Source organism: Dasypus novemcinctus, chromosome 6 (assembly GCF_030445035.2).
Source record: "Dasypus novemcinctus isolate mDasNov1 chromosome 6, mDasNov1.1.hap2, whole genome shotgun sequence".
Taxonomy (NCBI): domain Eukaryota; kingdom Metazoa; phylum Chordata; class Mammalia; order Cingulata; family Dasypodidae; genus Dasypus; species Dasypus novemcinctus.
Window position 1 is genome coordinate 19,659,612 of NC_080678.1, and position 26,480 is coordinate 19,686,091.

The 26,480-nt window shown below is 39.9% G+C and overlaps 1 protein-coding gene across 4 annotated transcripts in view; it reads left to right on the forward strand.

Annotated features, from left to right (window-relative positions):
* FAM204A (family with sequence similarity 204 member A) overlaps window positions 1-12,252 on the forward strand; it is a 37,102-nt gene extending 24,850 nt beyond the window's left edge. For all 4 annotated transcript variants that reach the window (XM_071215653.1, XM_004471531.4, XM_071215651.1 and 1 more), the window contains 2 exons: window positions 7,038-7,144; window positions 7,455-12,252. In XM_071215653.1, coding sequence (XP_071071754.1) covers window positions 7,038-7,144; window positions 7,455-7,506 — 159 coding nt within the window. In that variant the 3' untranslated portion in view covers window positions 7,507-12,252. The remainder of the gene's footprint in view (window positions 1-7,037; window positions 7,145-7,454) is intronic.
* The last annotated feature ends 14,228 nt before the right edge of the window (window positions 12,253-26,480 follow it).

Here is a 26,480-nt window from a genome sequence, read left to right on the forward strand (position 1 = left end):
TTGAATTCCTTTACATTTCATTTAAAGATGTGTTCATTCCCATAAAAAATTATGTACAGCCTTGAAGTTGGAGCATTTTAACATCAGAAAAATAAGAAGAGTACTCAGTGGTGGGATTTTCTGTCAGGTTTTTAGGTGTGCTTACACAGATCTCATTGCATTGAGGATGTTTTCTTTTACCTTTGGGTATGATTGGGTGATCACCTAGAATGGCATTCCTTATGCTCTCTTTTAATTATGTTTATCTGTGCTTTTAACAAACCTTAAAAAAAGATTTCAGATGTTACAAGTCTAATTAAAGAGACAGACAAAGCACAGTTTATACTGTAGATTTTTTCTGCAGTTCAATTAATCAGCATGTTTTCTCTTTTAATTAAAACCATTTTAGTAAATTAAAGCCCACAGCAAAACACATATATAATTTGTTTGTAATTAGCTCTTAATTGGTGGTAGTTGAAGCTTAGCACCCTTGGTTTCTTTCTTCATGATTGCCATTTTATTAGCAGCCAGTCATTAATTAATCTTTTTCTAATTAGCTTATAAAACTGTTGATGGCACATTATTGTAAATGTGATTTTAAGTTCAAAGCTTGTTAATAAGCTTTCTTACTTAGAAGAACAGAGATAAAGAAATTGCTGAAAACAGTACTGCAGTTCTTTTAAAAAAAAACTGTCTTATAGGGACTGTGTAAAGCATCTGACAGCTTATGGTTAATTTTTTAATGCCTTTTTTCCCTTATGAATGGAGTAAGTCACTTGCATATAAATGTCTATATTTAGGAGTAATTTCAACAGTATAACATCTTTCTCCCTCTTTTGGAATACTATGATCTAAATATAATTTGAGGCCTTAATAGTCGTCATTAAAACAGGTGTTATGTAAACTCTTTCACCATGAAATCAAAGTTTATCTTCTCACACCTCATGGACCAAATACACATTTTGAATAAACTGCAAGGTGACTCATAGATACATATGGTATATGATTATGTGATATGTGATTGATATGTTTTTAAAATGGAAATTATTGGGTTATTTTTTTCAAATAAACACCATTTGACTTTAAGTGATATGAACTTGTAGACAAAAATTAATATGTATATACATTCTACACACACATATATGTAGTACCCAAACATAGGTAGGCCTGTGCATGCATATTTTAAGATGACTATGAAATTATATTTCCTATAAGAGGAAACGACTCAATTTAAAATCAGAGTTTAAATGACTAGATATGGCATGGCTTACTTGCTGAGCTTCAGCATCTCGGGTATAACCATGGAGAGAAAGGTATCATTCCAAGTATAGACATCCTCAGTTTCCTATAGCACATACCATATTAAATACGGTTTGAATGAAAACAATATGATATTCTTTATTGGAATGTGCTACTAATTTTATGAAACTCTTAACTATGGAGTTCTTAGCTGTTTGTATTAGTGCAAAGTTTTGAAAGTTACAAAAAATATACAGCATTGTCAGTAATCAGAAGCGCTTTTTTCTTATTTGCTTTTTGAACTTTGCATGTTATTTCAACTTTGGCTATTTCTTTGCTTGTTTTTTTGAAGGCATTTTATGATGCCATGCAGTAGACACTAGAAAGGGATAGCTGACAAGGAAAAAATTAAAAATTGGATAAAAAGTAAATGAATAATGTCATATTACTAAAAAGATGAGAGGCTAATTTGTGCCGACTTTTTGCTAATTTTGTTCAAGCCTCAAAATGAGGAGCTGTCACCAGTTCTGTGTAGCACTGATGACAGTGCCAATGATCCATGAAATAAGCTGCCGCTGGCTTTGTTCTGATAAGAATGAACAAATCTGCACAATGTTCGGCTCCCAGAATCTCATTTTCATACTTGCATGCAGGCTAAAAGAAATAAGCTGTTTGCAGGCTTGATTAATCAGACATTGGAGGGGTTTTTGTCTCTTTGATCTCTTTCGTCTCCTAGGTAACTTGCTTGACATTAATGTTGAGCTTGAGTAAAGACAATCAGGAATTGTCGACCAAACTGATATAAAAATTAAAGACCTTAACACTTTAAGTACTCCAGTAATGGTTCCGCTTTACTTCAGAAAACATCTGTTTTCATTTAATTAAAGAACAAAAGAGAATGGCATAAATATTTTTCATAGAGACCTATTATTCCATAAAAAGTTAAAGTATGATAATTGGTATTTTTAAATAAGTGCCTTGAAAGTGTTCAAAAGGGAGGAAAACTTCATAAATCTGTTACAAGCTAGTAATTGTGAGATGAGTAAAATATTTTATGAAATGGATATGAAGTTTATAGTTACGGGAGATTAAGCTGTTGAATCAGATGCTTCAAATGAGATTTTCAGCAAACTTTATGATGGCAAGATTTAGCAAGAAAAACTAAGTTTATTTTAGAAGTTTGTTTTTTAAAAATCTGTACTATGCTACAAGGATGTACCATTATATCTATTTTACAACCCAACATGATTTACACACACTAAACCTGTAAAATTGAAAGGAATTAAAAAAATGTCACCGTGCATTTGCTTGAGGTTATGCAGACGCTTTTACAAATCTTCCAAGTGGCTGTAAAGATGAATGCCTCAAGGGTCCAGCCAGGGCCCTGCTTTTCCAACCAGTTAAAGCCCTTATCTTAAATCCAAGCAAAGTACCATTAATCTTTTTGAAAGACCTTTTATGGCTTTTAATATATCCCAAATTAGAACATTTTACACCCTTGGTTCCTGAAATATGGTGATAAAAAGCCTTTAGAGCTTAATTTTCCTTACCGCATGCTCTGACCAATTTGCAGTTCTTTGTGATAATGTTTAGACACCTTAATTAAAATGCAGCAAAATATTGGATGTTCTATATGGAAAATGCTGATACTTTGACTACACATACAAAAATTCTGTATATATTTATTCAGTTAAAAAAATCTCTTTTCACGTTGTGTTGCTGTAGTTATCTGATGACCCAAAACCGTTTTTAATATAAAAACCATTGACCAGTCTTTTGTGATGTTTACATTGGGCATGAAGATGGGTTTTTCTTTCTGACAGAAGCCAAAGGGGGATTCTTGTCGGCCTGTATTACTGTTTGTAATACTGAAACACGGCGTGATATTCTTTTAATTCTGAAGTTCAGGTTAGTCATCTTGCCCAGGAAATGCATCTCTTTCTCAGCTGTCTCTTCCATAGAAGGTCTTATCATCCCTTCTTATTTCCAAATATTTCCATTCTTTTTTTTTCTCTTCACAAAAATAAGTGAGATACATTCATTTCAAGTATACAAGGGACACTAAAAAGAATGTGGCTTTTAATCATCATTACAAACGAAAAGATTCTGTCTGTAAAATATATAGACCAAGCTTATTTAATGTTTATCAGTTGAAGAACATTCCATTTAACTTATCCCATGGTAAAATACTGTTAGAAAATATACCTTTTATAGGAACAGGTCTGTTTGGAAGTGTTGCCTACATACCCACTCATTTATTCTCCTTAAGCTCACAAAGCAATAGAGCCCTCTCATGTGAATACTTGTTTATAATGCATTATAAGGAATTGCTTTTAGCAAGTTTATACTGTATTCTAAGGAACATATGCTCTGATCTTTACTGTGATGCTGGTTGTACTGGATTGGGCTTATCATTTTCAGAAATCTAAAAGCTTTACACTTTTAGAGTATATGACCATCTTAAGATGAGGGTGCCTTTTAAATCAAATGACTGCATGTTCAGACACTCTGAGATGCTTTTTGGTTGGTCTGTCCCAAATCCAGACAACCCATATTGGGAGATTTCAGTGAGCTGAAAACGCAAGCTCTATCTTAGTTTATAACCGTTTTAGAAAGTGATTTTATCACGTGGTTAGTGGTACATAGAAAATATGGTTCAGATCATTTTTTAATCTTTAAAAAAAGCTCAATGTAAATATAAGATAAACTAGCTGAGGGTCTTTTTTCTTTAAGGGGAATCATTTTTTATAGGGACTTGGAAAAACTAAATCATTCAAGAGATTTGCATTTGATATATAATACATAAGAATGGAGTTAATGGAAAAATACAGATTCTGTGTTTCACCTTTTAGAGGTGGAGAGTGGGGAAGAGACTAAATATTCCACATGAATGTGAAGAGATCTTTTGTAGGTAAGCTGTGCTTAGTGGCAGTAGATAGTTCATTAGGTGCATTTACTGCTCACCAAAATTCCCATTGGACCTCCAGATTTCCCAGCCACCTTGCATTTAGGTGGAGCTATGTGAGTTGTTCTTACCAGTGACCTGTGAGCAGAAATGATGGGGGTCACTTCTGGACTAAAGCATTTTATAGCCAGTGTGTGGCCCTCCATCTCTGGCTTCCTCTGCCATAGTGAACACAAAAATCACGTGTTGAGGTGCTGGCCTCACCAGATAAAGGAGAGCTGGAAGTAAAACAGGAAGTAAGTGTGAAGCCAATGAAACTTGGGAGATTTGTTTGATACTGAAGTGTTGGCTTGCCTAACCTGATACTTCCTTGAATATTTACATTTATGACAAGAGGATAGCTTTTTAGTGGATATGAAGACAAATTATGCCACAACAACCTTCCAGTGTTTAATTTTCTATTTAGATGATAATGCTGTAGCCCTTTGATTCTTAGCCTTTTGGACTTTTTTGTTTTTTGGGTTTTTTTTGTTTCGTTTTCTGGTTAACTTAGATTTACTATGATCAAGAGTCACAAATGAAAAGAGATGCAAGAGAACAAGCTCATAACCGAAAGAGTCAAAGAGAGGGAGACAAGCTCTTTCCCCAGGCTCCCAATTTGGGGGGGGTGGGGGTGGGAAGGCCTGTTTCCTTCAGTCTCTATCTATAGCCCCTAGAATAGAGCTTGGCAAAGTTTTGCATCTGTTCCTCAGTAATATTTGTTGAATGCCCCTTGTCCTTGTGGAAGAAAGAGACAGCAATGGTACTAGTGCTGCTGCTAATATTTCGAGTTTTGAGAAGACACTGAGGTTGGTCTGCTTTTTCAAGTGGGCTCTTCTTGCAAGTCAGAATCATTGTTTCAGGAGGGTTTCCTCTAGGTGTTGACCAATTCATCACCTCGGTTTGCTTGTCAGATTGTTTCCATTCTTTATATATATTCTTCTCTGGACTAAAGAAGCAGATCTGTTTTTGCTCTCATTTTTAAACTCTAGTCCAAGGGTTCTGAACCTTTTTTGTTCCACAGACCCCTTTGCCAGTTAGGCAAAAACCACAGACCCCTTACCAAGTCCACAACTATACTGTGTATTATTTAATAAATACATCATACCCACACCAACATGTCCCCACAAGAATAATGTTTTTTTGAATTTTAATTCAAGCTTATGGACCCCTTGTTAAGAATTCTTGCTCTAGTCAGTACTTGATTACACTACTTGTCTTTCACCCTAAAGGAAATTGTTCTTCAAGATAAGCTGAAGGAAATGACAAGCCTACCAAGTCTTGCTTTCCTCAGTTGGCTTCTCTCCTCACCTGTGTGCTTTTAACCTCCTGCCATGCCTTACCATTGGTGAGCAGATCCCTAAAAACAGTCTTTGTTAATGCATTGACTTTAGAGTGGCTTCCAGATCCAAGTCATCCTATCCACTAATCAGCATTAGGTTGAGGGAAGTGGATGTGACTCAACTGATAGAGCATCTGCCTACCATGTAGGAGGTCCACAGTTTGAACCAAGGCCTCCTGACCTGTGTGGTGAGCTGGTCCACGTGCAGTGGTGATGCATGCAAGGAGTGCCGTGCTGTGCCATGCAGGGGTATCCCCTGCATGGGGGAGCCCCATGCGCAAGGAATGTTCCCCACAAGGAGACCCTCCTCATGCGAAAAGCGCAGCCCACCCAGGAGTGGCACCACACACACACAGAGTTGACACAGCAAGGTCACGCAACAAAAAAGAGACACAGATTCCTGTGCCACTCAACGAGAATGCAAGCGGACACAGAAGAACACACAGTGAATGGACACAAGAGAGCTGACAACCGGGGCGGGGAGTGGAGAGAAATAAATGTTAAAAAAAAAAAATAATAAGCATTAGGTTGAGTCCAGGGATAGGAAAGACAATACACACCAGAGAGAGGTTTTTGCCTTCATTTAACCAGGGTTCTTAACAGATACTTTTGAGCCATCTGTATAGATGGGCATTTTTTTAAATAATAAGAGCCCATTAAAATGAAGTTTTACTGCCATACCTGTCCTGGAGAAACTTGCTGAGCAACAGCCCTGCAGCCAGAGAACTGTGTAGACCGAAGTATGATAACTGTAAGATTATAGCATAGAAGCTAAAGGGCTGTAGAAATACAGAGAGCAAAGCGTATTTTAGGTTGAGTTAGAGAAGACTTCCAGGACTGGGGATTTGTTTTGAATGGACCTTGCAGACCTAGTGGCTGGTTGTTAGGAGGGGCTTGATGAGGGCCTGCAGAGGGAGCGCTCAGGTACTGTGGTCCAGGTGCCCAGCTTTTTCACCTCTTAGCACCACTTTTGTTCTTTTTTCTACCAGTGAACTTAAAGCTGTTGCCCATCATACAAAGTGCATATATGAGGTAGTAATTAGCTTTCCCATGTTTTATTAATCACATTTATAACTGCCAATCAGAGCTTCTGATGAGCATGAGATAACTGGTATGACCATACTGATTCCTATAATTCTAGCCCAGAGCTAAAAAAACTTGATGTCTCTGTCAGTCTGTGCAGCCTTATCAGGGGTAAATTCCTGTTGGCCTACTGAAATACGGAAATAGCTTGAAGATACTCATTACTACTTTTGTGGTCCCTCGAGGGGCCTTGGTTTGGGAATGATTTCCATGCAGGAGACTGGTACAACTAAAGGGTCTGTTGGGAGGTAAGGGAAATATAGGGCATATTTATGTATTCATTAAGCTTTGGTTGTTTGAAGGGGCCTGCATGTAAGAATATCTAATTTCTGTACATGGCTTTCTCACCCACAAGCTCTCAAATATTTGTATTATTGTCATTTTTATATTGGTGGGAATGTTTATTTTTAACTTCTTTTTTCCTTTTCTTTTCTTCTTTGCAATTCTCAGCTTGGTGTAAAAATTGCCAAAGCTGTTGCCTGCCACAACTTTGTAAAAGCCAAAAAGGCTGCTGAAAATTCACAGGTTGTTCGGAAAAAGAAGAAACTTGCATGGGGGTAAGCTGAAGATTTTTAGTAGTCATTCTACCAACTCCATAGGAATTTCAGAAATCCTGCTAATACGTTTTGTAAATTGAGTCTGTGTGTAATTTTAATTCGTGTTATTCTTTGTATTTGCTAAATGTTTATCGGATTATAACTATGGAGGCATTTCTTTGTCCTGTTTGATGTTTATTTTGTAATCCACGGAGTGTATGAAGTTTTAAAATTTGTTTTTTTGGGGGGGCAATTTTTGAGCATGTTAATTTAGCAAAAGTTTTTCTTTGATTTTAGAAATAAATTGCAATTTTTATGCTCTTCATTTTAGGTTTGAGGCAAAGAAGAGATGGGAAACCAAAAGCAACATGGGATATATGTAACTTGCCAGAGATATTTCTAGACTCCAAGTGCCCAATATACTGAAAAGACTCTCCTGCTTATGTTAAATGTCAGAAAATTGATCAAAGAAAAAACAAGCATAAAGTTTGGGAATTGATTATCAAATCTTTTCAGTCTTTTTCTAAGAAATTGATCCTGTTGAAGTGCATGAAATGGAGCATTGTTATTTATACGAGAAAATCTAAGCACACATGCAAGAAAAAAATGATAGTTTTATTATTTGTATAACTTACAGTATAAAAGCAATTTTACTTTTTATCCATTTGGTATATAACATTACCAATACACTCCTTGTACTTTCTTGTTTGTACTCAGTTAACTATACTTTTTCAGGAATTTTGTTTTTAAGATTGTTATTTGTTTATAATAGATTAGTCATAAGTGCAAGAAAGTCTCAATTGATACTGATTTGAAAAATGACTTTAATTGTAAAATTATTGATACTTTATTGGAGGCAGTAGAGTTATGGTAAAAGCAATTGATTAATTTTCATGTATGTCCAGATAAAATATTTCATTAAAGAAAAGGACAAACTGTAGTATTTGGAGGATGATTTCAGTTCAGCTATGTCATTCTTTAGATTATGAAATGGGTCTTAGATGAGAAAATGGTATCATTATATTAAATAGACAGTTATAACTCAGGACAGTTAACTGAGAACATGGTTTGATTGTTTTTATTCCTCTTCCCTGTTGCTCTTTAAAAGACTGAGTAGATTAATCAAGATTAAAAAAGGATTGATATCATGAGATGTCGTCTTCAGTAGATGTGCATTTCATAATCCTAACTGGAGGGGACTTTGAGAAATCATAGAACAAGCTGGCAGGCAAGTCCTCTGGTGGATCTTGCGAGTTCTTTGGCAGACTCATGGTATTTTGGCACCTTGCTGGTCTCAGTGCTCAGCGAAGGTTAAAAACTGCTTATGATTTTCTTCAGTTCACCTTCTTGCTCAGCCTTCATCAGAGGTTCTATTTTCTAGCTAATATAAACTCTCTTTGAATTAAGAATAGAAATTCAGGAACATATAAAATGAGTCATGATTATAATTATTTTATTATTTTTGGACTTAATAGTAACAACATTATACTAATTGATGGTGGCATATTTAATGTTTCTGTCTTCTAGAATAAGTGATTAGCTTAGTTGCTTTTTAAGAGAGCAAAAATTGCATCTTGCTTCCACTTAGTTGAGAAAAACTAGAATTGAGAAAATAAAATTTTAGGAGATTATTTATATACTTACAGAATTCATCACGAAAAGGTATCCAGACCAAATATTTTATGATTTATTATTCCCTGTTCTATTTTATAGTTATATACTGCTTCAAGAACATCCCATTTCAAACTCAGATGAAGACACACAGGAACCTTTCCTCTAAAAGTCCTTTATGGGGGAAAGTCTACCATACAACCCAATAATTTTATCTGAAATCTTAAAAATGCCACTTTTGAGCAGGTAGGTGGTGAAGCTCTTCTGATGCCATCGGACCATAAAGTTCTCATTTCCCCTTGTTGTCTGTCTCGTTTTTCTTTGCCCGTTTCCTCTTCCTTGGAGCATTTAGTGACCCCTGCAGCACATTTCACCACTCCTCCCATGCCAAGGGCTTGCCTGAGTGGCCTCCTTCAGGGTCTGATTTTAAGAGCCTCTAGCAGAAGTCCAGCCCCAGAAGCTTTCTTTAGCCTGCACTAGTGCCAGCAGTTGCCCCAAGTGCCCTTGTCAGGGTTCTCATGTAGACGGGAGAGGAAGGCATTATGGCGGGATCAGGTGTAGTAGAGGACTCATTTTATTGGGGGAGCCATCTCACAAGTTCCCACTCTTTGAGGCATGGTTTGTGGAAGCTCCAAAACATCATGGTAAAGCTGCAGAGGTGAGGACATTAGGTACTGGGGATGAAGGATTAGGAGGAGAGGAAGGAGCCAGTTGTCATGGGTCAGCCCTGCTGGCACATCATTTGAAACCAGTTTTTTTTTTTAGCAGCTATTCATTACAAATGAAATATTTTATTCATTAAAGCAATAAATGGGACATGGTTCCTAGAGTCTCTGTTGCCCAAAGAGTATTGCCATTATAGTCATAGCAAAATAAGGATTCTTTTTGGATTGACAATAACTTCAGCCCCTGATGCTGCAACATGTACATTTACTACCACAAAATGCCTGAGTTAGATTAGTAATGTAAACGTCAGTTATTGTTAACTGGGATTAATATGTTTCAGGCCATCAGCATGGCATTAATGAAACGATGATTTACTGCTTAAGTACTTCAGGCTAAAATAACTGACTAAAGAACACTAAATTTGAGCTTTACAGCACTGGTTCTAAGAAGTAAATTTGGTAGTACATTCTTTTTGGGGAGCCCTCAGGATGTTTGTGATTTTCAGCAGAACATTCTATTTCTTTCACCAAAAGGAGAGTTTGAATACATATAACCTCAGGTTTGCTATAATTAGTTCTGATGACAGAGTTAAATATGTTGGCCAAGACTGTAAATCAGTAGTTAAACAGGTTTCTGCAGCTGACCGTAAATCTCAAACCCCATGTTTTAAACATACTTTTTCAAGCAGTGAGAAATGGGCAAGGAGAAGATAAAATGTTATCTGAAATGTGAAGCTTAGAACTTCACATTTAAAATCTGATTTTCCTGATACCTTTTGTCTAAAATCTTATCCTTTAAATAATTTATTTTTTACTCTGATAAGACAAGTTTGAATTTAATGTTTAAAATATGAAGATATAATTTTCAAAATGTCCATTTGTTTTGCAAAGATTGCATTTTTTTTAGAGACATTCTGCAAACTAAAAATTGTATAAGTTTGGTGCTTAACTAAGATGCCATTTGTGAGATTTTTAAAATTTTGTTGTGGGTTATTTTTTAAAGAGGTAATACAGGTTGGGAAACAGATGTTATGTCAAATGATGGTATACCCATTTTGGAAAATTATTAAAACCTAGTAGTCAAGTTGAGAACCACCTGAAACAATTTCAAGTTTTCCTTTGTTGGCAGAAGTCCTTTTTATTTTTAATTTCTGGCAGAACAACAAATGCTTTACATGTCAGTTTAATATTTTTTCAAGCCAACTGTTTATTCATTGGCTTAAAATTTACACTCTACTAAAGTCTTAGCCCTGACTTTCATGAAACAAATAGTAATATTTGGACAAACTATGTACATGAAAATCTCTTTCTAAAACCAAAGGTAGATTGGTATTTGAAACATGGTGATGGATTTAGAAGTGTTTTGAAAAGTCAAAGTCCTTGTAAACCCAGGGCAATAATGTATTTTAAGTAATTAATATTTATTATGAAGTAGCACCTTTTTAGTTTTCAAATTTAAATCAGGGAGAAACTTTATGCTAGAAAGTAGAATATGTTTGAGTGTCAGTGAACTCTCATAATTATCAATATGTATCTATTCTTGATCTTTGTAACATACTATGAAAAAAAGATCCATTTTTCATTTTTAAAGTTGGATGCTTTGTAGATGTTTTTAAAATGAGCAGAACTGCATTCCTTAGTCTTTATAATTTTATCCGTCCATACTACTCACCTTAAAAGTTAAAAAACATTCTTAGTGTTGTAGCTGTGAGCAGCACAAAGACTGGGGATAAGATTCCTGACCTCATCAAGAGCATGGCTGCATGTAGCAAATCAGAATTGCCATGAAGAAGCTTTCGAAAGGTGTACAACTCGTTTACTTTCATTTTGAAATGAAGTGTGTTGCGCTGTCAGCAGTATCTCCTCCTGCTCACTCTGCTAGAATATCTTCCAATGTAGCGGTGCTGTCAGAGTAGCCTCCTACCACAGTGGCTTTGCGAGCTTGATCCTTGGAACACGAATGCACAAGTTTTTTGTTGACCTATTCATTAAATGCCAGACAGTAAGCAGTGTTTTTAAATGTGCTTACAAAATCAAGAATTACCTGAGGAATACTTATCTTTTTTATTAGTATTAGTAACCCCTCTTTAGATTTAAGTCAAAAAATCTTTGTATTTTCCAAGTGAGAGACTATTTTTTTAAAAATTGAATGTAAGTGCATGCTTTTTATATCCAGACCAGATTTCTTATATAAGGAAGCATAGAATAAAAGGGAAAGAAAGGGGAAGGGAGGTAGTGCCTTAGAGAAGGATCGGCTCCCAGTTATTCCTGCACCAGGTCTGTTACTATTCCCTGGCATCATTCTAGAAGCTCCAGCCCACACCCCTTTCTGGGCTTCTGGGCTGCCTTTTGCTGAATTGCTGCCGGGGGCCTGCTAGGTGACAGGTATGGAATGAGGTAATCTTGTCCCACCTCTAATTTCTCAAGGGTGTGTCTGTCCAGTTATTACTTGTTCATTGAACTTACAGGTTTAGAAACCAAGAGCTCAGTACAAGCTGTAATTATTGATGTCTGTTTCATATTCATCTGTAAGTTCTGGCATTTGATCAAGAAGTTAATATATCACTTCATCTTCAGGCTGAATATGCCTCAGCTATGAACATTTTATTGTTTGATGGATAGCATACAATTATGACTGCCCAGAATTAAAACTTTTCATGTGTAATGTCAGTGATGCTAGAAGAAGTAATTATGAATGTCACAGGAATTGTGAAACAATGAAGATTTGAGTTTCTTTGAATTGCTCTCTACATATTATCCAAGAAACATATACTAAATACCTAATATATGTCAGATACTATCCTAAGCTCTTGCAGATACAGATAAATAAAACATGTTCTTTGTTTTCAGGTATACAGTCTAGTGGGAATATATATAAACTGTTCTGGACTTGATTTTTTGGTGAACTATGAGAAATTCAGTGACTTTCTCTTTGCTAAATACTGAGAAAAAATCTGCATACAGTAAGTTACATAACCTAAACTTAGTCTCTCTACACCTAAAAGGAACAAATACTCTTTTCTCGCTAATTTAGAATAGACAAACAATATCTGTGACTGGGAAGTGTTAAGTGGCATCTTAAAATCCAAAGCCTTTGACCAAAACAGTAAGATTAATCATGACATGAAAATAGACTATGGTACTACAGTGACTTCCATCAGCAACCGAAATTCCATTCTGACTCTTGACTGCTCCACGGGTTAAGGGCATTCCTCCATGAGGTTGCCCTTACTTTGCACACCAGCCATGAGTTCAGCTACAGAGACCAGGTGGCAAAAAGTTGGATTTGTCACTATCCCCTCAGATCTGATAATTCCTTAGAACAAGTCACAGAACTCAGGAAAGTGCTGTACTTACTATTATGGTTTAATTATAGCAAAAAAGATATAAAAAACAGAACTCAGGAAAGTGCTGTACTTATTATTATGGTTTAATTATAGCAAAAAATCAGAAACCAAAGAAGAGAGACATAAGGTGAGGTCTGGGAGGGTCCCAAACTCAAAGCGCCAGTGTCCTTTCTATGTTAAGTCAAAACATGCCACCTTTCCAGTATGTCGATGTGTGTTACAATCATGGAAGCTCACTTAAGCTTAAGGCGTCCGGAGTTTTTATGGGTACCATTATGTAGACATGATTGGTTGAATCAGTGCCCACGTGATTGAATTCACTCTGCAGCCCCTTTTCTCTCCCCAGCCCCCTGATCACATGACATTTCTGGTGTGACCAGACTGCCATCCTAAGGCTACTGGTGGAAATGGCTCCACCCTGACTCATTTTGTTTGCATCAACTATCAGGTTGTAGCCTGGGCCACCACGTGTGAATAACAAAAGACACTTAAGACAGGAAATCCAGGAACTAGGGACCAAGACCCAGCCAAGTTCTTTATTATACAACAGATACTTAACAGCATAATTCTAGAAATAATGACCATAAGGGTGCTCGAATCCTCAAAGAACCTAAGCTTTTATCACTTCCTAAGAGTTAACTGGATATAAGACAGAAAATCCAGGTTGCTGAGTTTCCTAGCTGGGCAGTAAGCTACAGTCGCTCCCTAATTTAGTGGCTGATCACATGTGTGTGCCTCAAAGTGAGTGGGATTGAGGCCTTAACTTTTATCTTATCTCTTGGACTCACCATTGATGGGGTAAGACTCAAGAATGAATGTAAGTGTTTTGCACTTTACTCCACATTACTCCGTAATCTTATGCTTAACATTCTTTTCTTAGTAACCCTACCCATCACCACAGCAGTTAACAGGAAGGGAAAAGAGCATCAAAGAGCATTCATGTGAATCTACAGGCCTGGCCTGAAAGCACATTACTTCTGCTCAGTTTACACTGCCTGGGACTTCGTTACTTCACCATATGTAACTGGAAGGGAGGCTGGGAAATGTAGACTAGCTGTTTCCCAGGAAGAAGAGGAAACAAATTTTAGTAAATAGCAGTGTCTGCCACATTGTCTCAATCATATATGACCAGGGAAATAGTAACTTTAAGTTTTACTGAGGCATGACGAGTAGCACAAACTATTTGTAATTTGATGTCATTTTTTCCTGGATGTGTTGACAGAGCTGAGTTGCAATGGCCACTCATCTTACCAGATAGTGTGCTTGGTAGAGTTCTCAAAGATCCACTGCAACATATGATAAGTGCAACATATGATATAATTATAGCATGGAGAGAGCATGGGAATACAGAGGTTGAGTAGCAGAGAGAGATGAGGGTGGCTGGGACCAACTGATGCAGCTTGGGGAGAGACTAGGATATTTGGACTGGAGTCTCTAGGGGCAACTCTCTAGAACTCCAGGTCTCAGGTTCGGATCCCAGTACCTCCTGGGAAAAAAAAAAAAAAAAAAAAAGAGAGGGTAAAGAACAGCTTCTTGGGGTGTAAATGCTCAGATTGGTGAAGGAAGAGACAAGGAAAGGGCATTGAGCAATTGAAAGGGGAACCTTGTTGCAAGAAAGGTTTAGAAGGGAAACAGCAACAAATGCTGTTAAGCTGTGAAGCAAGGTAAAGGTGGAAAGATGGCTGTTGGAGTTGGCATCCGAGAGGCACTGGTGACCTTGGTCAAATCCCAGATTTAAGCCATGATCACAATAGATGGTGTCTTAGATTGGGTTTCCTAGAAGCAGTGCCTAAGATGGGAAAAACCTGTAAGGGAGGGAGTAAAGCAGAAGAGGAAAGAGCTGAGCAAGGTAAAGCTTTGGCTTGATGCAGTAAGTTATGTGTGTGTGCCTTGAGGCAAGGGAGCGGGCCTTGTATGCCCTTGTATCAGTCGCCAGAGGCAGTGAGCTGTCCTGGGGGTGGGGGTGGGGAGTACCACTTTCCTGAGCAAAGTGGCCTCCCTGGGCAGAGGGCAATTTGTAGGAAAGAGGGACAGCTGTGAAGTGTTAGCAGCTGGAGGATGGTTTTGCTGACCCAACTAAAAGGGATCTGGTCCTCAGCTGTGGACCAGGGGAGCGTGAGTGTGTGTATTCATGAGCCCATGTGCAGACGATTCAGACCATGGTTATGGGGTCTCGATCCATCCAGGGGAGATCTCTTTGGACAACCAGTGTAGGGTGATGGACTTGAAGCCAGAAGGGTTTAAATTGTCCATAACTTGCCTGGTTGTCACGGTTCAATGAGAAATAGAAATGAGTAATAGCGTTAGATGGAAGCCTGCTGGATATAAAGTCATAAATGTTGTGATTATTGATCCCGAGAATGAATGAAACCCTTTAATAAATAACCCTCCCTAAGGTCATATGAAAACTAGCAAACGGTTTGAAAATACAGAAACTCATGAGTACCTACAACTGGGTGTGCAACTAGTGCTGTACAAGTGTTTGGGCACTGGAAGAAAGGTAAAAATTAGAACCATCTACTACTATTTATGTTGAAATACATAAATAGATATCTGTAGAGATACAGATAGATATGTAGATATAGAAATAAACAGAGAGAGGAGTATCTCTCAAAAATTAAGTTCCTTGGAACTTTGCCTTGTGAAGAAAAACCACATCTGGTTAAACAAGTTTGGGAAACACTGGATGTTATTGCCATTGGAACCTTGAAAATGCACGAGCACAAGCGCTTTGAGAAGTCAGGAAGCCTGTTTATCTTTGTTTAACCCAATGCTTCTCAAACTTAACAATATGATCTTTTATTCACCTCACATTTGTAAATAGTCCATGTAATTGGTCATGACACTTTGGGAAATGCCCATTTAACTCTATAGTGTCTATGTAACAGTAACATTTTAGTCTATGAAGCAGTTCCTTTGCTCAGGGCGTCTTGTCCCGGAAGGGCTTCTGTGCATTCCCCTTCTGTGTACTGAACTGCTTCCCTTCTCTCTAGCTCAATCTGTCCCATATTTGAGGCTCAGCTTAAGCCCCCTCCTCCCAAGTTTCCCTTGACATTTATTCTCCACCCCCCCCCATGAGATGGAAATCACATCTTCAGAACCCTTATCTTAAGTAGATTTCTGAGCCTGACTCAGACTTACAGAATCTCTGAGAGTAGGGTCTGGATCTCTTTTGTTTTAAAGCTCTTCAGTGAGTCTCCTGCCCCTAGGTTTGCAGACCAGCATTATAAATGGCATGAAAGGATAGATGGACGAATGGAGGGATGGATGGATGGATGGATGGATGAATGGATGGATGGATGGATGGATGGATGGGTGGATGGATGAACAGATAGGTAGATGGATGGATATATACATACCTGGTCCTCTTAGTTAGAGATTAAGCTATTTGAAGTCTTGGCCTTGATGTCCTTAATAAATATTCATGCCTGGTTGAAACTATAAGCCTTGAAACTACTGATACTGTTTTACTGAATATAACATTTTGAGAATTCAGTGTTTTACACTCCTCCCTTAAAATGTTTGAGACACCTTAGTTCCAAAAAGCTTGTATAAATGTCTAGCAGGTTGAGAAAGTAAAATGCTTTCATTAGTTTTTGCACAATCCCCTTAAGAGAGCCGAACACACATTACACCTGTTTTATAGATAAGGGAACTGAGGTGCCAGAAGGTTGAAAAGAGAAAAGCCATACATTTAGCATGAAAGGACCATGAGCAGGACCTGGGTCAGGCTTTTGATCTTTCCTCCTGTTCCAGTGATTCTGAAAGTGTGATCCATGTACCACTTGCAAACAGAATCAGAAATGTAAATTCCAAGGTCCCATGAAGACCTCACGAATCAATCTCAGGGGGCAGGGCCTGGGAATCAGCATTTGAGTGATGCTCCTCTTGATTAATGAACACTAAAGTTTAAGAATCCTTCCTAAATGTGGAAGTTGGAATAGGAGAGGGGAAAACAAACTAATGAAACTTATGCATGTTTTATCACAAACTATAGGGATGGAGGTGCACCAAACGCTGAGTCTAATTCCATTCGCATAAATACTCTGCTCTCCAAACAGGCTCTTCCTGCTCATTAAACAAAACTGAACTAAACTAAACTAAAAGAACAGAAAAGAAATTTTCCATGTCTTCTTATCTCGAATCCTTGCTTGACATTTGCTTCCTTGCCCACAGTGCTCAAAAATAAAAATATGGAAAAGAGAAAATCCCAAGATCACATTCATAAAAGTTCCATTCCCTATGGCAGAGGGCTTAATTAAAGTCCTCGGATGTTTCAGTACACCTTGGAAGGTGTTTTTCCAAAATTCATATATAACCAGAAGTGTCTTCAACAGGCCTTGAGGTGAGAAACCTTGTAAGCTGTGCAGTTCCATCAGCAAGCTGCCCTCTTTGAGATTCAGTGTCCTGATTCCTTTGCCTTTGTAGCCTTATGGAGTAAAGACCACTCACAGATCTCCTGCCAAGATGGCCCCAGAGGGTTTTCCAAAGATAAGATCTGATAGAATCTAGAAGAAATGGATTTCCACCACCACCCCTCATTTTCTTTCCTTACGCTTTCAATAAATACATATTGAGGACTTGTTATGTGCCAGGCACTATTGAAAGTGCTGAAGACACTGCACTGAACCAAAATAGAAAAATCCTGAACTTTGTGGAGCTTATATTCTAGTGGAGAGACAATAAAGAAACAAGTAAACTATACATCACAGTGGTTCTCCAAGTGTGGCTCCAGACCAGCAGTGGCAGCATAGCTTAGAAAACATAGAAATGCACATTCTCAGGCCCCGCACCAGACCTGAAACAGAGCCTCTAGGGTGGAGCCAGGCAAAAATGTGTGATGTAACAAACCTTCCAGGTGATTGTGATGTACACTCAAGTTTGAGAACCACTGTGCTTCCATATAGTGATGAGCAAGAGCAAAAACATGATATCCTAAAGGAGGGCATTGCTGCTACCAGCAAATGTTAAAATAGTGAAGTCGTTGTTACACACTAGACTCTGGAGCAACCCAGTTTTGAATCCCAGCTCTGCCCCTTAAAGGATGTGTAACCTTAAGTTACTTAATGTCTCTGTATCTAGGGTTCCCCTTCTGAAAAATGGAGATAATAATAGTATCTGCCTGATAGGATTGTAAGGATTAAAGGAAGTCATGAATATGGAAGTGCTTAGATTAGATCCGAGCATATAACAAGCAATATACTGTTGGGAAACAGTTCACTATTGGTCTCCTGCATTTCTGCACATCTTGTAAGGAAGGCATTGATTGCCCTTTTGTCCCTGACTACCTTTTCAAGAATATTTGTATATAGAACAATTTTGGAGGATTGAGGGGCCAGCCTTGGCACTCCCTCTGCAGCAAAGGGAAGCTATGCTTACTTCCCTTATGAACGATTCAGATTCCCTAACTTCAGAGTTCCTCACCTTTAAAGCCACTCAGTGTCAAATGTGCACTATAGGAATTGGTGCATAAAATGCTGAAACTATGCTTACCGCTATTGTGAGTAATAAACTGTCCTTTGTCTCTGACCCAGGAGCCTTGTGTCTTCTACCAGCATCATGAAACTACAGTAGCCTAACTCGTTAACCTGCAAGTGGGGTAAAATCTTAGTTTCGTCACACTTCTTGACAACATTCTATGTATGTTTGTTGTTATTACTGTTCCTCTTATTCCCACTATGTGCCAGTTTTGTGGAAGACACAAAAGTGTAATTGGTGGCTCCAGCCTCCAGAGAGTCCCCAGATGAACCAAGGAAGTTAAATATCTATTTAAAGATGATAGGATATATATATATATATATAGCAATAAGAAGGCATAAGCTTTGGAATAAAACTTGGGTTTGAATCTAGGCTCTAGATTCTCACTAGCTATGGAACCTCTCTAAGCCTCGATTTCTTATCTGTAAAATGGTATTCCTAATGATACATACTTTGTGAGATTGTTGTGAATGTTAAGATAAGGACTTTAGAATCCTTAACACAGGGCCTGGCAAGCAGTAAGGACTCCATCATAATTAGCTGGTATTATTACTTCTATGCTCAGGCCGGAGCATTTTTTATCCTCTCACTTGAGCTTTATGGAACTAAGGCCCCAATACTGAACTATTAATATATTCCACACTGAAGTTCCTTTTCTTGGAACCACCCAAGCCCCAACACAGTTTACCCCTGTAATCTGTCCCAAGAATTCCCCAAGACTAAGGTCCTATAAGCAGGGTGGGTAAAGGACTGGCTTTGGAGTTAGATCTCAGTTCATCTACAATTTGAGAATTAATCACTTCTTATATTTGTTTTGAAGATAAGATTTTATTGATGCATATAAAACTCCTAGCATATAATATGTGCTCAACTTTTGCCATTCCTTTTCTCATGATTATATCCTTAGGACATTTCACAATGATTGGTACACAGTAGCTGTTAAATAAAGATTTGTTATGAATTAATTAATAAAGGTACAAACTAATTAGCAAGTTCTTTCCTTACATCTCTTATTTGGAGACATTTCTGCTCTACTGCCACACAAGACCTATTACCAATCTACTTGAAATTAGGGGTAGCAGAGGTTAAAGTAATTCACATATTCTGGGTTCCTCACGGTTGGCGTGTGGTATTCAAGACAAGCTAACAGTAATGTTATTTATAAAAATAGGTTCATTCAGTCTTACTGATCATATTATAATCCTGAAAATTCTAACTATACTTCCTATCACCATATTTCTCCTCCTTTTCATTCTCTATTGTGAGAAAACCCAATGGTCAAAGAATTTTCAGAGAATTGGCCTAGGGAATTGAGTAGTCAAGACCCTTCTGCAAGCAAGAAAGTAGGATAAGACAAGAAGAGACTTATTAAAATTAATTCATGTCAAGTAACTTGCTTGACCTCAAGAAATATATAACATGTGTTGGCAACTGATTTTTAGGAAGGGGAAAACTAAAAAAGGAAATGGGGATTGTATGAAAATACTTAAGTAGTACAGCCCAAAGAAAGAACCCCAAAAGTTCAGCCATAGATTTTGAGAAGATGAATGTATAAGCTTTGGCATATTCAAGAAATAGGCAGCAAGTTTTCCACATTTGGAAGCTGAAAAAGAATGATTTGTTGTTCAAGACGAAGAAAACATGGCTTGGGCCCAGAGGGAACTGTCTTTCGGACATACACTGTCTCGGGGGCTATAGAAGGATTATATAGGCACCATTTTGGCTTCTCTAGAGTGAAGCAGCAAAACAATGTCTAGTGGTTGCTAAGCAACCATTAGCCCATTGCTGCCCTTTTCCATTAAACATTATCTGCTTTCTTAGATTGTTTTAATTTATTTTTTAAACAAGAAAGGTAATGCAACAGAGAATTACCACTGCAACCTAACAATGAAAATTCATTTGAAGTTCCCAAATCAGTGACGGCTTTGCAAAGGTTAAATCGTTCTTAGGTGCGATGTTGAAGATGGTCACAGTTGCCTGAAGCCTCTTCCCAAACATTTCATCACTTGACCTCATGTTTCATGATGCCAAAAATAGTAGCACTGTATACATCATGATAATCTTTGGGAAAACTTAAGGCCAGGGATCTTTACATTGATCCTGTCTTCTGCTTTGACCTGCTCCAACCCAGATCTTGTTCTTCTTCACCAAGAATAATACCTACAGCAGGTTTCTCTCCTACCAAAGAATGGCTGTCAGAGGTGATGACAATGGAGTTTTGGCTCTGTCCACCTTTGCAGATAGCTCAAAGAATATTATTCACAGAACCTGAGTATAGATACACAGAACTAGCACCTGTTTATGCAAGGAGAACTTTCAGGTACAGAAAAATGAGAAGTATCCGGTAGGAGGGAATAAAGGGCTTTATTCAGGAACCCATTGTCATTTAATTGAAGAGATGCACCTGTGACTTTTTTAACAAGGAGTTATTGAGGTTTCCAAAATAAGGGTGGCATTGAGGTGGGGTGTGGGGTGGAAGAGTTGCTACTAGCCCATCATGTACTGTGCACTTAGCATATCTTTTTAAATACCTGTGGGTTCACTGCCTGGATCAGGGGACCTGTCTGGGCAGGGATCCAGGGAAAGTAGACTGGTCCCATGGACCGGGGCTCAAAAACTTAAAGCCATACACATGAAGTTAGCTTCCTCCCTCCCTGCACACAAACCCAAGGTAAAGGAGAAGGGAGCATATGCCTGACCTGGGAGAATGGAATATGCAAATAACTAGGTTCCAATCCGGGTTCTCCCACTCACTGGTCATATGACCTTGGACAACTTTCTTATTTTCTTTATCTGTAATTGAGGGAAATAAGTTCTTTGGCAGGGCTGTTGTGAGAATGAAACAGTATAATAGAGGGACAATGGCAGTCACTACAATGATTATTATGACTATTTTACTATTGCCATTACCACCACCTCCACTACTAAGAGTAATGTTTTTGTTTTTGTTTTTGTTTCAGCTAGAGAAATGCTGCTGCCCATTGCCTCTCAGACACCTTTTTTTCTTCTCCAAGGCTGCCCTTTGTTGTTCTTCTAAATGCCATTTCATCTGGATAGGAAGAGGGTCTACACTGCTCTGGATCCCGTAACAGGAAGAACTTCCTCACGGCCTCACCTGTCAGACACCTGGGCTGTGCAGCAATCGACACCCCTCGGGCACAGGTGGCCCAGACTCGTGATGCCTGCCAGGTGCCACCCCATCTCCCCAAGGAAGGGAGCCCGTCTGGTTGTCTCTGCAGACGATCCTCCCCCGAGCCGAGCCAGCCTCCCCACCAGTTTTGAGAGGTGCGGTGCTATGCACTTCCTGTATGCCATCTTACTTCTGTTACAGCCCTGTGAGATAGATACTATTGTCCTTATTTCACTAGTGTGGAAGATAAAGTGCAGGGAAGTTAGGAAACTGGCCCAGAGGCAAACCCATGGTGAAAGGCAAAAACCAAGCCCCAAATGTGGATGTTTCACTCTCAAGTTCATGTTCTTAGCCCAGTTAGTGCTGTATGGACAGGGTGGGTTTGGCCCTGATGAGATGGGCCACCTGGTGTGAAAGGAAAAGAAGGCTCCTGGAATTTAGGCTCCCCAACTTCTGATAGGCCCAGGAGCTCCAGGGCGGAAGATGCCCTGCCCAGCTAACAGCAGAAGCCATGACGTCACCTGAATTCCCATTCACCTAACAGGCACCTCCTAGTTCAGCGTGTGATGTGCCTTCCAACTCTGTGGTTGGCTGGGGTGCAGGAAAGGTTGATACAAGCATGCCACTGCAGGGAAGAGAGAAATTCGGACCCAGATTCAGCAAAACAAGAAGAAATTCCTTCAGTAATTTATGCAGTCAGTGTACACTTAGTGAGTATTATATGCCTGTGTAGGTCCAGCACTGTCCTAGGGCATGAGGCTAGAATGAGGAGCGTAAAAGAACAGATGTAGTCACTTCCCTCTTGCAGCTTACAGTCCAGTTCAGGAGAAAGCACTGATCGAATAATCACCCAAATAGAAACATGTACCTGGGGTGGAGGCTATAAAGGAGTCCACGACTGAAGAGAATGTGGGGTGTGGGGGCGTGACCTGACCAAGGTAGGCCAGGGAGATGTCCCTGAGGAAATGAGAATGGAGCTCAGCTCTAAAACTGAGAAGGAGTGAGTCAAACCTAGAGAGAATGGAAGAGGGTTTCACCCAGAGGGAGCAGCCTCTGCAAAGGCCCTGTGGCCTGTGGCAGAAGGGAGGGGGAAGTATCACTGCCTCAGGGGCTTGAGAGAAGGTCGGGGTGAAGAAGAGAATGCCAGGAGGGGTGAAGTCCGAGATGAGGTTGGGAGAACAAGCTAGACTCGACTGCACAGCGTGGTGAAGTCCCAAGCCCCGCCGTGGTAGCTCCCTGTTCTCAAGCCCCCGGAATGCGGGGGCTGGCTGGAGCAGAGCGACAATCTAGCTGTTCTCCATAGTTTCTACCCCTCTCCCCACAGCTGCTGGCTCCACCATGCTCTCAGCCATTGGGAAAGTTGCCACTGCCTGTTGGCACAACTGTCACCCACACTCAGCAGCATCATTGAGCCACAGCCTTGGTTTCCCACCATCACCAGTGAGCTTTTACTTGGAGTTTTTTCATCTGTCCCTATCCTTCTGCTGTCTCAAAGAGCTACAGTTCGGGAGTCTACCACCCCGGGTGGGAAAACTGTCCCCAGGAATGCAGCAGCTTGACCCTTGGTCATTCAAGGAAGCTTGTCCATTCAGTCTCAGAGTGACCAGCTTCCCTGCGGCCTCACTCTCCCACCCCCTGCAGTCTGGGGAAGGACGTTGGTTGGCCTTTTGCACAGCAGGCACACAATGCTTATGAAGACTATTAACAGAACCCACTGGAACACCGTGAAAAAGAACCTCCATCATCATCGCTTGATGTGGGTTTTTATTGTTGTTATCATCAATTATTTAAAAAGACAAATTCTAGGAAGTTCCTGAATATTTATTTTATTTTATTTTTTTTTCCTTTTTTTTTTTTAAATTTTTTTGTTTTTTATTGACTTTGTAATAATATTACATTAAAAATATATATGTGAGGTCCCATTCAACCCCACCCCCCCACCCCTCCTCTCCCCCCCCCCCCAACAACACTCGTTCCCATCATCATGACACATCCACTGGACTCGGTAAGTACATCTCTGGGCACCTCTGCACCTCATATACATTGGTTCACATCATGGCCCATACTCTCCTCTATTCCATCAAGTGGGCCCTGTGAGGATTTACGTCCAATGATTACCTCTGAAGCACCATCCAGGGCAGCTCCACGTCCCGAAGACGCCTCCACCTCTCATCTCTTCCTGCCTTTCCCCACACCCTTTGTCCATTATGTCCACTTTTCCCAATCCAATGCCACCTCTTCTATGTGGACATTGGATTGGTTGTGTCCATTGCACCTCTATGTCAAGAGGAGGGTCAGATTCCACCTGGATGCTGGATGCAATCCTCCCATTTTCAGTTGTAATCACTCTAGGCTCCATGGTGTGGTGGTTGTCCTTCTTCAACTCCATCTTAGCTGAGTGTGGTAAGTCCAATAAATCAGATTGTAGGTGCTGGAGTCTGTTGAGGCTCAGGATCTGGCTATCACATTGTCAGTCCAGAGATTCAAATCCCCTAAATATATCTTAAACCCCAACATTAACTGCACCTCCAGCACATTAGCATGAAAGTCTTATGAAGGGAGATCCCATCTGAGTCCAGATTCATCACACATAAACACCATTTCCAAAGAGGGGCCATCTGCCCTGGTAGTTAACCCCATCGGCCATGACCATAACTCCCATGGGTCTCTTTAGCCCTCAAAGGAACCAATATCTGGGGGTTGTATCTGCTTTATCTGTCTCTCTGACTCTGCTCAGTTGTGCATGAGGGCAAACCTTCTGCCAGCCTCCAGACTCTTTTTTAGAAACTCGTAGCCATATAAACTCATTTCTCCTTTCCATTTCCCCCTTACTTTAGGTCAAACAGCATTTTAAAGTCATGGTATTTTATGTAGACATGGATATTCTGCTGATCCGCATTGAACCTTCCGTATAAGGTCATTTTCCAGTTGCATCATCAGTTGGTAGTTGATAGTGGTCCCTCGTTGCCAGGGAGGCTCATCCCCGGGTGTCATGTCCCGCGCTGGGGGGAAGGCATTGCATTTACATGCTGAGTTTGGCTTCGAGATTGGCCACATTTGAGTAACATGAAGGCTGACAGAAGGAAATTCCCAGGCACAAAGTTGCTCTAGGCCTTGTTCTTATTTTGGGTTTATCAGCTCACAAGCATAGTCATTAGCATCTGGGGCTCACTGTTGAACCCACACTCCCTCCCGGTCCCCACCACTGTACCTGGGAGACTGTCGCTGCTCCCCTAGGGACCACGACAGAGCACCACTGGCCAGGAACCCAGTACCCCCCCTACTGTGGTTTTTAATTGTTGCCACTATGAGTATATCCAAACATTACCATGCACCCTGGACATATGTTCTGTACAGCTCCCTGTCAGTCATATATCACCTGTCATTGGTATCCCATACCAGTATCCCTCCATTGCCATTGTTGAAACACTCTGTGATCCAGAACTCCCCGAAATTTGAAGCCCAATATAATGTCATGGTCCCTTACTAGGGAATGGCATATAGCGATGAGTTTAAAGGATAGATAAAGAACTTGGATAAAGTTAGATAAAGAACTTAGATAAAGAATGTTGACTTGAAAAAATTCCACATCCTATTTTTTTCTTTCCCCCCCCCCCCCCCCTAATTATTCAGCTTTTCTTCGCAGGAGTCCTAGACCACAGCAATGTATATATATAATATACAGCACTCCCACACATCCACCAGAAAACCTTTTCCCTTCCACAGTGATACTCTTACGCCCTATTCATATCATATTTACTTAAAGTGATGTACAGAGTCTGAGACATTAGCTTTCTAACAAGGTGACATCTGTGCTTACATTATGGTGCATACTTTAGGATACACAGTTCTTTACATTTTTAGTTATCCTATGTTTTACATTATGGTTTACATTATCAGTCTGTCATCTCCTATATGTTATGGTGTAATATTACATGTTTTATATCCATCTTTGTGTACTCTCAAGAAACTCCTCTCTTACCCCCCATTTACTTTGGTTCCACACATTTAACGTCCATTTTCCCTTCCACCTTGGTGCCCTCAGTGATAGCCAACCTCCGTTTCCTGAGGAGCCACTTCCAGAGATAGATGGAATAGTGTTCAGGGCCTAACTTGCTCAACTGCCCCAATGCCCTGGGAGCCACCCTTTCTCTCGAGGGATACAGTTCCCTCTATTGGATGGCATTAGTCCTCCCCAGGATGTGGGTCCACCCCCACTCTCACTACTTGGGTTTCTACCCCATGGTGTCACCCACTCTGGCAGAATGAGCATTTAGACATTCCCCAGGAGCCCGTCCTGCATCAGACCCTCCCCTCCGAGCATTCTAAACAGGTAACCCTCTTTATTATATTTTGATATGATTTTCTCGGCATTTTACTCTCCACCAACACCTGACCCTCTCCTGGTTCGTATGCTACCCCTCCCTCCCCCCACTTTTGGGCAACGTTACCCATCCGTCCCTCCCCAGCCACCCTCAAACCCGCAAAGCCCCAAGCAAAGGCAACCCCTTGCCCCCCTTTTATCTCTTCTTTGTGTTCATACTTACCACCATCTCGTCTTAAATTCCACCCCTGCAGACATCGGCTCATATCCTTCCTCCACCCTCCGATTTCCTGCAAGCCTATCGTTCAGTCTCTTGCTATCTAGGGCAGCTTGTTTATTTCATATCATTGAGGTCATGTAGTATTTGTCCTTCAATGTCTGGGTTGCTTCACTCAACATAAGGTTCTCAAGATTCATCCATGTTATCACATGTGTTTGTAGTGTGTTTGTTCTTACAGCCGAGTAGTATTCCATTGTGTGTAATACCACATTTTATTGATCCACTCGTCTGTTGATGGGCATTTGGGTTGATTCCAACTTTTGGCAATAGTGAACAATGCTGCTATGAACATTGGTGTACATATATTGGTTTGTGTTCTTGTTTTCAGTTCTGCTGGGTATATTCCCAGCAGTGGTATTGCTGGGTCATATGGCAAATCTATGGCTAGTTTTTTGAGAAACCGCCATACTGTTCTCCAGAATGGTTGGATCCTTCTGCATTCCCACCAGCAGTGGATGAGTGTTCCCCTTCCTTCACATCCTCTCCAGCACTTGTATTCTTCTGTTTTTTTCATAGCTGCCA